We start from the raw sequence: 17026 nt of genomic DNA on the forward strand, positions 1-17026 counted from the left end.
GTTCAAATATAGTCAAGTGATACTACACAGACTGTCCAAAGACCTTGCTGATAGCTCAGGTGAAACAAACCAGGACAATATGAATATTTATGTAAACAGCCACTTACTTTAATCAGTATGGCAAACATATACTTCATACTACCTAACCTTTAAACCAAAGATATGCATATTTGGTTTAATTAAAATACACAAGCAAATAACATAATAAACTGTTAAAACTTAATTCGTGTGTGTGTGTGTGTGTGAGAGAGATGGTGCACACCTGTGTATGTATTTATTTTTTTAAATAAAGCAAACTATATAGCATTTTTGAGATTCATCACCCAAAACAAAAACACTCATTGTCATCACCAAAAACAGTAGATCCTGGTGATAATTTGCCAGTATAAAAAAAAACAAAAAACTAAATTGAACACAAATGTAATTAAAAAAAAAAAAAAGCATACTAATGATGATATGAAACAGAAAACTGCTCTATCAATAGCTTACTTGGCCTAAAGCAGGTAGGCGTTTACTGCCATGTTTTCTGGGACAACCACCTTTTCTAAAAAGTAGTATGCTGACCTAGAATATGCTCAAGTACACAAATTAAGCAAGCCTAAAGTTGAAGAATTCAGGCATTTCATTTACATTTATTGCTCTTAAAAGCTTAAAAAATACACAATGTTAAATTCCAACTTTTTGCCTAGAAAAATCTGAACACCACTATTTTTACAATAACCTATTACTTACCATAAAATATTCTGTGATCTTTAGTTTCTTAGCATTTCAAATAGTTTTATTATATATTGAGAACTTGCTTTTTGCCAAACCTTGTCTTTTGTCTATGACAAAACCAACTGAGCACTCTGGGAAGGTGTCCACCTTTGGTCCACATCACCTTATGTTCAGTGCAGCTAGGTGAAGACAGACACAATAAAACATACATAAACATACACACAAACTAAGTCACATGACGTTGCAGTATAATTATGCTTTTTTTCATTCATCTCTTACTTCAAACCATGAAAACATATGTTTTGGCTGCTGATCAAACTAGAAAACAATTGATTAACAGAATCTATTTATGAAACAAACTTTTTTTCCAGAAATTGAAAAAGTATTAAAATCTGAAAGTGCCTGGAAATATCTTTACAAAAATGTTAGACAAGTAACCAAATCAAATCAAGCTGTTGGTTTATGCAACTTTATTTAGCGAGGGGGAAAAAAAAAATTAAAAAATTGGGTTGGGAGAATAGACAAGACAGGGAGGTTTTGCAGTGAAACAGTTTGATAAGCTATTAGTTGATCATTCAACCACTGACAGCTTTGCATCATTATTCAGTGCTACATAAAACAGTGATGTGGAAGACTGATTAACTAATAGCATGTTTATTTCTTTAATAAAAAAAAAAATACAAAACTTTTGACCCTGTTAAGGAACTCTGAAGTCCCTTTCTTATTTAATTCTCTGCAGAAAAAAACTTGCCATTATTAACATGCATAAAAATACAGCATTTATTTCATTACTGCTGAAACTTATACATTCTGCAGAGATAATCCATCCCCAATCTCAGTTATGAGCATAAACATCTGACAAACCTCAGTGTCTAACATTATCAAGAAAAGCTTATATTAAGACAGATGCTATTCCAGCAATGAGGTGATCCTGACATGATGAGGTGGCTTACAAATGAGCATCTCTCTGTTGACTTCTTCTGAAAGTTAGAGTAATGAGGGAGGATGTTTTAGTCTCATAACCAAGGTGCTGTGAAGAAATTGGCCACAACACATGCTCCAGTAAGATTTCTGAACCTTGGGAGATTGCAGATATAAAGTTGTTTGTTGTTTTTGTCCAAGCTGCAGAAGCTCAAGTCGTCTTAAGAGCATGTGAATTAATGGGGCGAAAAGGGATGGGGAGAGGGAGTTTATGGTCTGACAGGGGGAGCAGCCAAATAAGAAAACCAAAAGAAACCAGTAATTTAAAAGTTTATTCCAACTATAATGAATGTTGTTTCTGACTTCCAAAGGTATCATCACATTGCATACTTCTGAGTCCATTCCCGGGCTATTCTGTTGTACCTATAAATAAATAAATAAATAAATAAATGGTAGTCACTCAGAAGAAAAATACCCCATTATGAACAAAGCAAAAACAAGTTAGATGGTCTATCAAATGCGGCACTGACCTACTCTTCTGGATCCTGTTAGGAGAAAGACTATCTAAAGGGGAAAATGATAGTGGTCTACTTGAAGTATATTCTTGCCTTTATCAATCTATTACCTAATAAGTTGCAACAGTTGGAACATGATGCCTCTGTATTTGTCAACCAATTAAAGTAGGATTGATTAGTTTTTTGCAATTAAAATTAAAAAAAAGTCAATGTATTTATTGTTTTTTTTAATATCTTGTTTTTCAACCACACTTTTCCTCTGCTGTTTGCGTTGGAATGAGTCTTCAGAAGACACTATACATGACAAAAGGGAAGCATACTCTTATCTAACTTTGAAAATAAAATGTAGAACATGGCTATTTAAGTATCTGTACTATGTGATAAAAAACAAAAGGAAAGTTAGGACCAAAATCCTTGCAAGTATATTATCATTCTCAACTATATTAGAAAAAATTACAAATACCACCCAATTTTGTAATTGTTGCATATGTATTACCAGAATTTGCAAAAGTTACTGCTGAAAAATTACAAGTAACAAAATTCAAACATTGCAAAACTTAATGTCTTTAACCCCATCTCCAGCCCCTCTCAAATACAACACACAGTTCAGAGCAATAAAACAGCACTCTGCACAAGCAAGCAGTAGCCTAACAAAAGTTTAGATTCTGGTTAGTTGAATAACTGACAACATGCAACAGAGATCTTCAACATAACACTTCAAGATGCTAATCCTTACCCTAAAGCATTGCATATTTTTCTGTCCACTCTCTGGCTAGTCTATTATACCTGATGAAGTAAATGGATGACCGTGTTACTGTGAAAATTTAGTAGAGGCTAGTGCATAAAACATACAAGGGGGTGGCCCAAAAATTCCCGAAATCAGTCAATAGCACAGAAGCAGGATGTAGTTGGACTATAATGCTAATCAGTCTGCCATGTGGTAATGGACTGAGTTGACCGAGTGCTTATTTCAGACATTTATTGTTAAAAAAAAGCACATTAGGTCATACTGAACATCAGGAGTGCAATAATCTCATTTTGATATGAACAGATTACTGGAGGTATCTGCAGAAAAGCATCAGAAGGGGGGAAAAAAAAAGCTTGTAAAGGTGGCTTGTACTAAACTACATTTTGCACCATGACAGCACACCTGTACACCCCACTGTACCAAAGAGTTTTTGACTGAAACCAATGTGGTTGTTGCTTCCCACCTCTCATATTTTCCAGGTCTCACACCCTATGACCTTTTCCCCCAAAATTAAAATTGAGACTGAATGGAAGACTATTTGCTACTGTGTTAGTAATCCAGAGAAAAGGAAAATGGGGGTAAACCCACCTTGCAGGAGGCTTTAGACACTGACAAAAGGAATGGAAAAAAAAATGGGACAAGTGTATGCATCTCAAGGGGAGTATTTTGACAGTGACTAAAAGGGAATGGCTGTAATTTGTATAATTAATATTATATTATATATATATATATATATATATATATATATATATATATATATATATACACACACACAAACATACACACACATAGTGCCCCCTCACTGTTTTAACTAAAATGAACAGGTGTGTACAGTATAAAAAAATGCTTAAACATTCTTTAACTTTTGATAAACATAGTACCTCAGAGTTGGAAAAGGTAAAATGATGAAACAAAATCCCACCACTAACTGATGATTGAATGACTAGAAGAGGTCAGTCAGAAAGACAGCACTCGTCTGTTAAGATGGTCTTTTTCACAAAAATCCCTCTTGACATTTTGCACGATTCAATGAGGTGGGCAACAAGAGTGCAGAGTTACTTCAAGCCCAATGCAAGACGACTTCAAAATGGCTCGAATGCTGGACAAGGTGGAGTGGATTAGGGTTCGGGACAAAACTGGACTCTTATCTCAGCTTCAAATTATCTGCTAAGTTTACATAATTTTGCCACTCACAGATGCAATATTCTGTGATTTTCTTCAATAAATAAATGACCAAGTACGAGTTTTTTTGTCACATTTGTTTAGCTGGGTTCTCCATATCTTCATATCAAAACCCCTGCAACTAGCAGCTTTCTCAGTCATTTGGATAGCAGTTAAATCACTTATTTTAAGGAGAGGAATTATGTATTTTTAACAGCAGGAACATATTTGTATGCAACACAAAAAGGTGGGGTAATCATAAAATGTTTCCAAACAGGAAAGGTAGCTCATGAGAAAAAATTAGAAACAGAACCCACCATAGTGTGCCTAATTGGAATCCCAGCATGCATGCCACAAGTTATTGCAGGCATTGGGAAATCTTCAGCAGTTTGTAAACTATACAGCTGATTCACTGCACATGAATTTGTAAACACACAAAACAGTAGGTTCCCATTAGCAAAGTTATCACTAAAAAAAAAATAAATGACACAAAGGAATACTTCACACAAAAGAACAGAACTGCCCGTTTCATCTCGTGAGAAGCACAATGAACTAGGGAATCCATTCCCGAAACTGCTGTAATTCCCGGGAAAATGGGAACTGCCAAGCTTGCATATATAAAGTGTAAAAATCAATCAAGAAATAACAAGAGTTACAGCTGAAAATAATTAAGGTGGCGCCATTGCTGCAGCTTGCATTTCATCAGACAACAGCTTTGAACAGCAACTTGAAATTGCAATGCGTTAGTCTGCTGCATCCGCATTATCTGTACCAAGAAACTTGCCATCACAGAATGACGACAAGAAACTGGATGCATCAGTTAAAGCTGAAACAGCGGTGTTTCAGAGGAACGGCAAGCGCGGGTGTTGTTTAGAAAAAGTATATCAGTATCTGATGATTGTGCCGCCTACTTCAGTGGAGGCAGAGCGTGCTTTCTTAGCGGCTGGTGTACTCTGCATGAAGATGCGCTCTAGCCTGGACGACTGCACGCTGGACACGTTGTGCTTTCTACGCTCTTATTACTGTAACTAACTAGATACATGTACTTACATGACAGCAAGAACTGCTTGTAGATAAGGTTAGTCTTATTTGTGTCAACATATTGCAGTAGTTTTATTAAAAATAAGTGTCGGTCGTTCTAAAACCGTTCACATGTGAGATGCCCGTGCACTGTGTCATCCCCGGGAGCCCAGGAATGTAACGCGGGATTCCCTGGAATGGATAAACCCATCCGGGAATGGATTCCCTACAATGAACCAGACTGTTAGTTTACAGCAAATATAATTTTGCCTTCCTGCAAAGAACTGCTTGTCTTCCCTCCTATTCTATGTAATGCAGATTAAAATGATGAATCACACTGCATTTTGACATCATGCCAACTTGCCAAAATAGTGTGTAAACAAATGGTTAGTGAATTTACACATTTTTCGATTTATGGGAAAATTCATTTTACATATTTCATGAAATGAGATGAGATTTGTCAACTACTGTAGGTTTCTGAAAACTGATATCCAATGTACAGATTCAAAAATCTAAATTGATGCAAAACAAAAGAGGTAAGTCATGGTATTAGTTTAATCTAATGGCTCTACTTGAGAAAAGCTTACTGCACAGCTGTGCTATGTACATTCAAAGACATGTGTGCACAAAATGATTGAAAACAGTGATGAAGTACTGTGCAGTACTAGTCCTCAAGGTGTCAGCTGCTACATATTCATCCACATCAATACTAATTTGAAAGGTTTTGTGGTTTTATGTGCTTTGTATTTATGGAATTACCAGAAGTAGACTGCCATAACCAGATACCAGTCTGAGCAATGTTAAAGACACACTTTCCCCAATACTTGGCAAAGACGACAGCCTCCAAACCTCTTGTAACCATCTTAAAAAGTTTCTTGCACCTTTCTCCTGGTAGCTTTTCCCATTCAAAAGCATGCAAGCACTTTTGAGTGTTTGCTGGGTTACTAAGTACTTACTAATGGTATATTTCAGTTCTTACACATTAACAAAGTTTAACTTTTTTGTTTTGCTTATGGGTGTGTGCATCTGTCCTGTTGGAGGACCTTAAATCCATACCTAGTTTTCTGACACTGGGTAGCACATTCAGTTCTACAATGACCTGGTAATACTCTATAATTTCATGATTCCTTTCAGTCAAGGCCTCCAATACTTGAGGAACTAAGGCAGTTCTGTTTTGGTTTCATCAGTCTGCATGAAATACTTCAAGAAGGATCTTGATTACTCTAGGCAGGTTTGGGGAAATATCAGTTGTGCCTTTCATAAGGACATTCATTTGATTACTATTAGGACAAAATGAAAATTAATACTTTGTTCAAGTCTTTCTAAATTAACAGCTACTTAAAACATTTAGAGGAATACTTACTTTTCCCTGTCTGTTTTGTAAATCCGTGCAATCTCTGGCACTAGAGGATCATCTGGGTTTGGGTCACATAACAGTGAACAAATGGACAATAGAACTGAAAAACACAATACAAATTAAATTCACTAAACAACCCAGTCAAATAAAATTGCTTTTTCCATAACTTAGTTAAGTCCATAAATATTTGGACAGACAACTTTTTTTCTAATTTTGGTTCTGTGCATTACCACAGTGAATTTTAAATGAAACAACTCAGATGCAGTTGAAGTGCAGACTTTCAGCTTTAATTCAGTGGGGTGAACAAAACGATTGCATAAAAATGTGAGGCAACTAAAGCATTTTTTGAACACAATCCCTTCATTTCAGGGGCTCAAAAGTAATTGGACAATTGACTCAAAGGCTATTTCATGGGCAGGTGTGGGCAAGTCCGTCATGTCATTATCAATTAAGCAGATAAAAGGCCTGGAGTTGATTTGAGGTGTGGTGCTTGCATATGGAAGATTTTGCTATGAACAGACAATATGCGGTCAAAGGAGCTCTCCATGCAGGTGAAAGAAGCCATCCTTAAGCTGCGAAAACAGAAAAAAACCATCTGAGAAATTGCTACAATATTACGAGTGGCAAAATCTACAGTTTGGTACATCCTGAGAAAGAAAGCAAGCACTGGTGAACTCAGCAACGCAAAAAGACCTAGACAGAAGCAGCCGAATGAATTCTGAGGGGTTCAGAGACATACTGTCTGCTCAAATCCAGCTAAATGCAGTCAAATTGATTGGGCGGGGTTTCATGATACAGATGGACAATGACCCAAAACATACAGCCAAAGCAACCCAGGAGTTTATTAAAGCAAAGAAGTGGAAAATTCTTGAATTGCCAAGTCAGTCACCTGATCTTAACCCAATTGAACATGCATTTCACTTGTTGAAGACTAAACTTCAGACAGAAAGGCCCACAAACAAACAGCAACTGAAAGCCGCTGCAGTAAAGGCTTGGCAAAGCATTAAAAAGGAGGAAACCCAGCATCTGGTGATGTCCATGAGTTCAAGACTTCAGGCTGTCATTGCCAGCTTGGCAGAGCATTAAAAAGGAGGAAACCCAGCATCTGGTGATGTCCATGAGTTCAAGACTTCAGGCTGTCATTGCCAGCAAAGGGTTTTCAACCAAGTATTAGAAATGAACATTTTATTTCCATTTATTTCATTTGTCCAATTACTTTTGAGCCCCTGAAATGAAGGGATTGTGTTAAAAAAATGCTTTAGTTGCCTCACATTTTTATGCAATGGTTTTGTTCACCCCACTGAATTAAAGCTGAAAGTCTGCACTTCAACTGCATCTGAGTTGTTTCATTTAAAATTCATTGTAGTAATGTAGAGAACCAAAATTAGAAAAAAGTTGTCTGCGTCCAAATATTTATGGACCTAACTGTACATAAAACATCAAATGTGGTGCAAACATATTAGCAACACTTCTGTTACAAGCAAAAATAATCTTTTTTTTTTTTTTTTTTTTAAAAACACTATAAAAGGGTTTTAAAGAGGAAAACACCCCCCCCCCCCCCCCCCCCCCCCCCATGTCAGCCATCTTTAAAATACACTCCCTTACTTATGAAATATGAACATGTTGTCATGATTAGCTTTATTAGCATTCTGCAGTCTTATGCCAAGGGTAGTACAAAATAAAGGTTCTGAATTTAATTCACACATGATAACCTAACAGTTAATTTATGTGAACTGAGATTTATACATATTTTTATTTAAGTGTTGTTTAGAAAATAGCAGTAGTTCCATTTTTGGCATTATCTGAGGTTTTACTCATTTCTTAATTTCTACTATATGAAAGTTTTCATTTACTTATCCATTTTCTAAGTCCTCTTCATCACAGAGATGCAGGGCAACAGCCCTCAACATGTATATTGTTAATGTTATACAATTTCTAAAATTTTCACACAACTACAGTAACTTGGCTAAGGGTTTGCTTCAGCATAATTTAAGATTTTTAAAAATGAGTACACATCATATCCTAAATTTTGTTAGAAAAATCACTTTACTCAAGTAACAAAATCAGTTACCTTTAGAAATGGTTAATGCAGGTGACCACTGTGACCTTAGAATATCAAGACAGATACTGCCATTACTGTTAATATTTGGATGATAAATTCTTGTTGTAAATGCAACCTATAAAAAAAAAAAAAACATACAATCTGAAAATAAAAGCTCATTAGCAACACAGCAACCATCTCCACTGCACTCCAACAAACAATGCATTTTCTATAAATTACTTTAAATATGAAAAAGAATTCTTTTTTTTCCACTGAACTGGTATTTTTTGATTTTAAGCAAAGTAACTGTTGTATTTCTATCCTGTTATTTATCGGCCAAATTGCCAAATTAAATTAGCTGAACATTATGCCATTTTTATTCTTGCTCTTTCAGCTATACTGTTAAAAGTATATCAGTAGTTAAATTTATCCAATGGAGGTCCAAAAGCAAATAACCAAATGAAAGGCTATTTAAAAGTCAACACAATTTAGTTCTCTAAAAGAATACTTTCATTCTTACAGGAAAAAAGGTCTCGTACATTACCTGCCAAGTTTCATTCCTCTAAAAAGAGATTAGTAGATGAAAATAAATGGTCTACTTTGATGTTAATAATGTAAATATAAATAAAGACAGATCACATTTTCCTGGGTGTGATGTTTTAAAGTATACATCTAAATTATTGGGGAGTAACTGCTTTAACCCATTAAAAAGGTTGTGCCAGTTTGGGGTAACAATTAAGTTAAGTTTGCTGTAGGTTATAGACGTCCTTTATATAAATTACTTCAGAATTTGGTCACAAATTTGTGAATGAGCTGGTCATTTGCTTATAAAATGATAAGACTTGATTTATCCATCCATCCATTATCCAACCTGCTATATCCTAATACAGGGTCACGGGGGTCTGCTGGAACCAATCCCAGCCAACACAGGGCACAAGGCAAGAACAAACCCTGAAGGGCGCCAGCCCACCGCAGACTTGATTTATTCTCAAATAAAATAAGGTAAATTATAAAAACCACTCAAAAAATACATTAGAACAATTTATTTCACATTACACAAAAATGTTACCAGAAAATATGGGATTCACAAATACGGTTATGATAAAAACTATAGTAATTTTTAAAACAACAGGTTTTTTTTTGCGTACCATCTTTTAATCTCAAACCCTTAATTATGCAAATATACAGATAATCTTATGGAACACACTGTAAATAAACAATCACTGAACCATATTACTAAAATTTTGTACCTCGTACAGTGATTGCTGCAGTTAAACATCTCTAAGAATCAATACATTATATATACTTGCCTTAGGAGGTTTAAATGGGTAGTCTGTGGGAAAATGTATAGTCAAGAAGAACACACCACCCTGATATGGACTGTCATTCTGTGAAAGACAAAACTATCATTAATTTTTTAATTTCCACAAAAAGCAAGTTCTATTTATTAATTTAAACAATTTGGGGTTACATCACTTAACATCTAAATATTAACTTTCCATTCACCTATTTAACAAAATAATTCAATTTTTATAGGAAACCAGAGTCTATTCTGGCAGCACTGAGTGTAAAGCAGAAGCCAACAAGGACTGAATTACCAAAAAATTTGCCAAATATAAAGGAGGAAAGAAAATTTACTACTTACCGGTCCCATTATTGTTGCCTGCCAATGAAACACTACAAATAAAGAAAACAGTGTTAACCTTGTGGTTGTCACAATAATCACTGAAATTGATCAAAGACTGTATAAAATCAGTACTCTATTATACCAAACGAACTTACTCAATGATTCTGCCAAAACAGCACAAGACTCATGATGTCAAATTTATACTTTTGATAACACAGTACGAAAAGGACATCTATTTTCCAAAGGGATGTTCAATGGGCAACATCCATTTACCACATTCCATACACCTCCTGCACTTAGCATTGTGGAATTACTTGGGACTGTGCTTTATATTTCACAATTTGTGTGTTTTAGTAGTTAAAAATCACCCCCATAATAACCTATGTAAGTAAGTTTGTTCCACTTGGTAAAAAGTTAATGTTCAATACATATTATTATTATCTTAGTGTTTGGTGTCTCTGTGCAAATTTGTAATGGGTGCTGTTCTAGCCTCCCCACTAAAATAAACTTTTGTTAAGGCAGTGTGAATCTTTGCACAACAGGGTGACTACAATTGTGTGCCACTTGTTCAACCAGACAATACTGGTATTGCTAAAACTGAGCAGTGCAAATTTGGAGTCTGAACCACAAATGGGGACTCCACATGTTTTTTTTTCAGACTGCAAGGTTTACTTGGCCACTGCATGCTTTCTAACACACAACCAAATCTGGCTCAAGGTCTGGGTCCCAGTATTCCTCTTCTAGAAGAGGGTCTCTGACATTTAATACATTTATGAGAATCATGGATTACTTTTTGTCTGGTGCCAACCCTAGTATGTCATGGATAACCCTTTAACCACACACTCCAGATAAAGGTCTGCAGTCCCGTGGGTCACAATGTAATTGCTTTTGCCATAGGAATGATTTTCTGTATCATGGGAGCAGGCAGTAAACATTAATTTGTGGATGGAAGTAAGATTTTTGCAAATTCCCACAAGGAGAAATAATTTATAATAGAAGGCATGTTCATTTAATTAATATACATTCACCCTTACTTGGGGCACATCAGGTGTACGCACTTTTAGTAACCATCTAATAATCAGATCTTCACCCTGCCAAATATACAAACCAGCTGCCATGGTGCAGCATCAGAGGTTCGATCCCCATGAGGGAGTGCAAAAGTGTGTACACCTGATGAGCCCCAATAACAGCAAAAAATGTGTTGTGTACTCTTTTATTTGGCAGATACTGTATCACATATCTATGAGCTGCTTCTAGCAACTGAGAGGATGTGTTGGATGTTCGCCGACCAACCACAAGCGTTACCTGGTAGGTAACCTAATGATCAGATTGCAAGTCAGACTTAAGATTTATTTATGAGTACAAGTAGCGCTGGGCGGTATGACCAAAATTCTATATCATGGTATTTTCCAAAATTATACCGGTTTCACAGTATTCAACTGTATTTTTTTCTCATGCATGAGGGGATGTTAACCACATTTTCCACTGCAATTACTGCAATGAATCTCAAGAGAAGGTGGGTCATGCAGCAAGACAACAACCCTAAGCACACAAGTCGTTCTACCAAAAAATGGTTAAAGAAGAATACAGTTAATGTTTTGGAATGGCCAAGTCAAAGTCCTGACCTTAATCCAATGGAAATGTTGTGGAAGGACCTGAAGAAAGCAGTTAATGTGATGAAACCCACCAACATCCCAGAGTTGAAGCTGTTCTGTACGGAGGAATGGGCTAAAATTCTTCCAAGCCGGTGTGCAGGACTGATCAACAGTTACCGGAAACATTTAGTTGCAGTTATTGCTGCAAAGGGGGGTCACACCAGATACTGAAAGCAAAGGTTCACATACTTTTGCCACTCATAAACATGTAATATTCGATCATTCCCCTTAATAAATAAATGACCAAGCATAATATTTGTGTCTCATTTGTTTAACTGGTTTATCTACTTTTAGGATTTGAGTGAAAATCTGATGATGTTTTAGGTTATATTTATGCAGAAATATAGAAAATTATAAAGGGTTCACAAACTTTCAAGCACAACTGTACATTGAATAAAAACACATTTTAATGTGCACACAAGTATTAATACAGGTTTGCATGGCCCCATAAAGTGAAAGTTTTCAAGGGGATGGCACTAACGAAGAGAAGGAATCACACTGCATGACAGCATCAGTCAAAATATAGAACCTTTTTATTGAACAAATTTTGCAAACAACTTAAAGTATAATTTTGACAACATATTTTCAACCATCCAAAGAGGCATTTAGACTTAGTAAAATATCCAGAGGAGCTTGTCAAAAGGTGTATTGCACTGAACATGTCTTAGAAAAGGAATTGTAAATATTTTTTTTAAACAAACTACACTTTGTTAATGTTAACAATCTCCGTCCGCTAACACATTAAAGTGACTTTTTAAACAACTTTACCATCATTAAACTGCATAATATTTAAACTAATAATAATAAAATAAATAATAGTGCAACTTCAAAAATACTATTACTAAGCCTTCAAGCCCAGGTACATTGCACAGTATTCACCAAATAAAAATAAAATAAAAAGTGCAACTTTATGACACCACATTTATCAACTGAACCATCATACTGCAAATTGCATTAATATGGACCTTGCTTCAAGCTAAGCTATATACATAAATAATGAAACTGCAACTTGCATTTATAATGCTATTTGTGGTATGGTGGGGTCTGCTGCTTCAAAAAAGGCCGTGGGTGCGATTGCATGACCGCGGGGAGTTGATGAGGTAATTGGGGGTGAGTCGCACCTGCACGTGCGATCGTTCTCAATTGCTAAATCGGTTTTCTGCAGCATGTGATTAAGGTGCTGCGCCCACAGAGAACGTATATTTATGGGCCAGCAGGATAGGGGGAAGGAAAAGAGAAGACAGAACAGGAGGAGGTTAAAGAAGGGAAAAGGCAGTCATGGGAGACAATCTAGACACCAGGAAGGAGAAGGCAGCATGAGCTGGGGCTCCGTGAGGGAGTGCAGGCTGGGGCGCTCTAGGGGCTGGTTCGCTGCACTGACAAAGTGTGTAGAGTGGGGCGAGCGAGATGAAAGTCCTCCTAATGGATCCGAGGCGCGACTGAGTGAGCACGAAGGAAGACAGGAAGTGTGCTGACCTTGAACGGTCTGGCTACACAGTGTGGCGGCAGCCAAGATGGGGGTCGGCAGAAAGGAGTTCATGCTGCAGTGGCTCCTCCGGCAACGCCAGTGATGGGTGAGCTGGGGAGACAGAAGGTGGTGGGCTGCAATCGGGTGATGAGAGACTGCATTTTAACGGATTAATTTATTAGGAATTTTAACCCCACGTTTCACTGGTTTTACGGATTTGCTATTTATTTGGGAATTTTTTTTTTTTATTTTTTTTTTAAAAACACTGCACAATGGACACTTTCGGTTTTACTTTTGACTGTTTTTAATAAAAGCACTTGAGCACTTTCCACCATCCCCTGGCTTCAATGAGATTTGTCAGCTCATCTCAGTCATAACTATCGATGGCGTTGGTTCAACATACTCCCATGAGTCTGTAGGGGACCAGCATCGTCACATTATTACACAGTACCCTTGTACATTAGACAGTATTGAAGAAAAAAAAATAAAACAAGTGCTACTTGGCTTGCAGTATTATCCAGTAGTATAGAAACAGTATTCACACATTTGAACATAATAATGGTCCACATCCAACCTTTTAAAACCAACGTATCTCCAAATAACAGACAGGAATCCTTTTTTCAGTAAAAGTTCTTCTGTCATCATCTTCAGCTTTATCGTCTGCTACAGCTTCAGTTTCAGAATGTTCTCTGTCCATTTTCACCACTCAGTACCTCCGCTAACACATGTACTCCATGTTTAGCGGTGTAGCAGTGAAAAAGGCCCTCCCCCCCCCCCAACAGTTTCCCGCTGCGCCACATTCTGAACATTGTTTAGGCTATTTAAATCGGTGTTGCGGTAAAACAAAAATCCATATCATAAAAACAAACCGTTTTCGGTATGAACCGGTATACTGCCCAGCACTAGTGCATCAATTTCAAAAAAACACTTTATATAGATATTGCAAAGTGCTAGAGATTGCTCCCAGTCCTTTATTACATGACTGCCTACCTGATATTTCACCAGAAGATCCTGATATTGGCAAAACAATTCCACTATCAAACAGAGTGGGACTGAATAACATGTGCCAAGTTTGACCACTGTAGATGATTTGGGTATGAAAAATCCTAACCAAGTTGCACTGAGGGAGCTCCATATGGGCTGGTTTTTACTTTGATCTCTGTCTGTGCTTAGCTGGATGTGAGTGCATGTTGCACAGCTGCTGTTTTGTCTCTTTTCGTTTATATATACGTGCTGCCTGGCTTGGTGATGCACTATTCCGATTTCCAGTGTGTTAATATACTCTGTAACACTTAATATTCTAAGGCCTGCAAAGTGTTTGACTGGTTTTATTTATTATTTTGCAGGCTTCAGGTTAATGTTGTTCATTGGTTAACTTAGTGGAGTGCTGTCTGAGCAAGATGTCTGCTCTAGTGATGTATGCTCATCTGCTACTCAAATTGGCAATACTCTCTCATTACAAATCGTATCTTTAAACTAGTGCTCAATTATCACACCATCTCTGCTGTTCATTTATTTTGAAGTAGGTGCTTTGATGAAAAAAAAAAAAATTAAGTATGTGTGGAAGCAGGCAGGCAAAGGATGGAGTAGTGTGGGAGTGGACAGGCAGGGGATTATTTATATATATATAAAAAAAAAAGGTGAAAAGGCTTGGGCTTGTAGTTAGGATGCCCCTTAAGCTCATCTCATGTGAGGCTTACACGGCAAAGCTTAGAGAAAAGCAGCAAACGAAGGAAACACTGGAGGGGTACAAGTCTCAATTATCCTTTAATTGAGATCTATAAATGATCCTTAATCAATTATTGCTAAATTGTTTAGCTGGGAGGCCTGGTCATCCCAACTTAGTGTGTGGCTACTATCAACAGAAAAAGCTGAAAGAAAATAAGGATAATGACTTGGATAAATGTGAGCAAAAACAAGTATAAATGGGATTTTTATCTCACACCACATTATAGTTACACATATGACCTGAAGAAAGACATGTGGGTTAGGCCCATGTGGAAAGTCTGCAAATTCTCCGTTGTCTGTGAGTTATACTCTGGGTACTGTACAACACTTTAAGGAGGTTCGGGTTATAAAACTTTAAACTGGTCCAGAAACTGAGTGAGTGAATATGAGAGAGAGAGAAAGAGAGATGACTACTAACTAACAATATTCAGGATTAGTTTATTGCTCTCCACCACCTAGTGTTACCTGAATACTCGCCTCCAATGACCCTGAACCTGATTAAGACATTTTTGTTAAAATGAGAAAAGCGCAGTATTGCCAAGTGTTACTGCCGATGGTTGCATAGCCACATACAGTAAATTGATTTAATGCATCTCACTTCAGCAGACAATAGATGAACTGATACATACTGTTCAAATTTCAGCAAAAACTTTGGCCTGATCAAATATGGACTTGCGCCCCTTCAAAAAAAAAAATAAATAAAAATAGACTGCTTGACTTTGGGTATTGTTCTATTATCTCACGGCTATGATTTTTGTTTTTTTTTTTTTTTTTTAATTAGCAGATTCATAAAATAGAAAAAAAGTTGGTACAGAGAGGGTGCTTGGTTTCATCAGAAAAAAAAAAAATACATTTTATTGCCTGTATTATATGCCTCTCATATTTTAAATCAACATAGTCTAAATGCTAAACTTAACAGTTACAGTTTCTAATTTTAATATTCTGTACTTTAAAACATTCCTGCGAGAACGCAATCAATTTTTAAAAACTCAATAGTTACCAAACACAAAAAAAAATCTGTCTGTTATTTAATTAAATTCATTAAATAATAGCTGGCTGCAAATAAAATTTGCCTGACTACTAGTCTGTCTGACTTGACTACTCTTAATTGCCTGTTTAATTTTGTGTTAAGTCTGGTTAATTGTAGGGGGATTTTTTTAAAATCAGTGTCTATCAATAACCTTACTTCATAATAATAAAAAATAAAAGCAGGGAGAAAAAGAACATACTTCGTAGTAAATTACACACATGGAGGGAGAACAAATCAAAAAGGTCCAACCTTAAAAATGTGCTACAGTAGAATGTTGATTATCTGAAATAACACTGAGACCAAGGTCAATTCAGTTAATCAAAAATAACAAGAATACTTAATTCATACGAAACAATGTATAAAAAGGCCTAGATTTACTGAATGAAAGGCTATAACTACTGAATTTTCAAATAAAGAACAATGTTAGTCTAGACTAAGGTTTGTAATTAAAAAAAAAAAAAAAAAAAAAAAAAAAACACCCAACATATAATTTCATATTTCTTTTTTAAACTTACCTAATTTGTTTCACTATATGCAATACTTTTCTAAAAAACAACAAGCAATTGCTCAAAAATAAATTTAGGAAAGTATTTCAAAATATTAGATGTAATACTGAATTTGAATCATATGAGACTTCTTTCAAATCTGTGCCTCTTATCCTCTTTTAATAGAATTCCAGACAACTGCACTCTGACTGTCACTAACACCATGCCATTGTAATTTCATTAACACATTTTTCATGTCTTTCATTAACATTATTTCACTGCAAAAGACTATAGGAGATTGGTAAACTGTCTGGTCAGAAAACAATTTTTTACCATCTGCTTTTCTAAGCTTTAAGGTGGTATTAAACAATACTGAAGTTTTCTTTAAAGTGAAAAAGCCCATTTGTACACCTGTTGAGCACGTTAGCCTTGTTTCCTCTTGAAAAGAAAGCATCTAATGAACATTTGATAGACCTGCAGCTTTTAAAATGATCTGTACTGTGTTTAGTATTTGTATGTGTCAAACAGTGCAAGTTTTGGTAAGAAACAAATA

General features: G+C 36.0%; 1 protein-coding gene across 2 annotated transcripts in view; it reads right to left on the reverse strand.

Annotated features, from left to right (window-relative positions):
* Positions 1–1172: 1172 nt before the first annotated feature.
* Positions 1173–17026, reverse strand: part of LOC114654584 (ubiquitin-conjugating enzyme E2 D2) — a 98166-nt gene continuing 82312 nt past the window's right edge. Inside the window, exons 3-8 of one of the 2 annotated variants that reach the window (XM_051929964.1) lie at positions 10126–10157; positions 9791–9868; positions 8511–8616; positions 6446–6539; positions 2890–2939; positions 1173–2061 (exon numbers count right to left, since the gene is read on the reverse strand). In XM_051929964.1, the coding sequence (XP_051785924.1) occupies positions 2891–2939; positions 6446–6539; positions 8511–8616; positions 9791–9868; positions 10126–10157 (359 nt within the window). In that variant the 3' untranslated portion in view covers positions 1173–2061; position 2890. The remainder of the gene's footprint in view (positions 2062–2889; positions 2940–6445; positions 6540–8510; positions 8617–9790; positions 9869–10125; positions 10158–17026) is intronic. The other variant, XM_028805208.2, reaches the window with a different exon arrangement.

Source organism: Erpetoichthys calabaricus, chromosome 7 (genome assembly GCF_900747795.2).
Source record: "Erpetoichthys calabaricus chromosome 7, fErpCal1.3, whole genome shotgun sequence".
NCBI classification, from domain to species: Eukaryota; Metazoa; Chordata; class Cladistia; order Polypteriformes; family Polypteridae; genus Erpetoichthys; species Erpetoichthys calabaricus.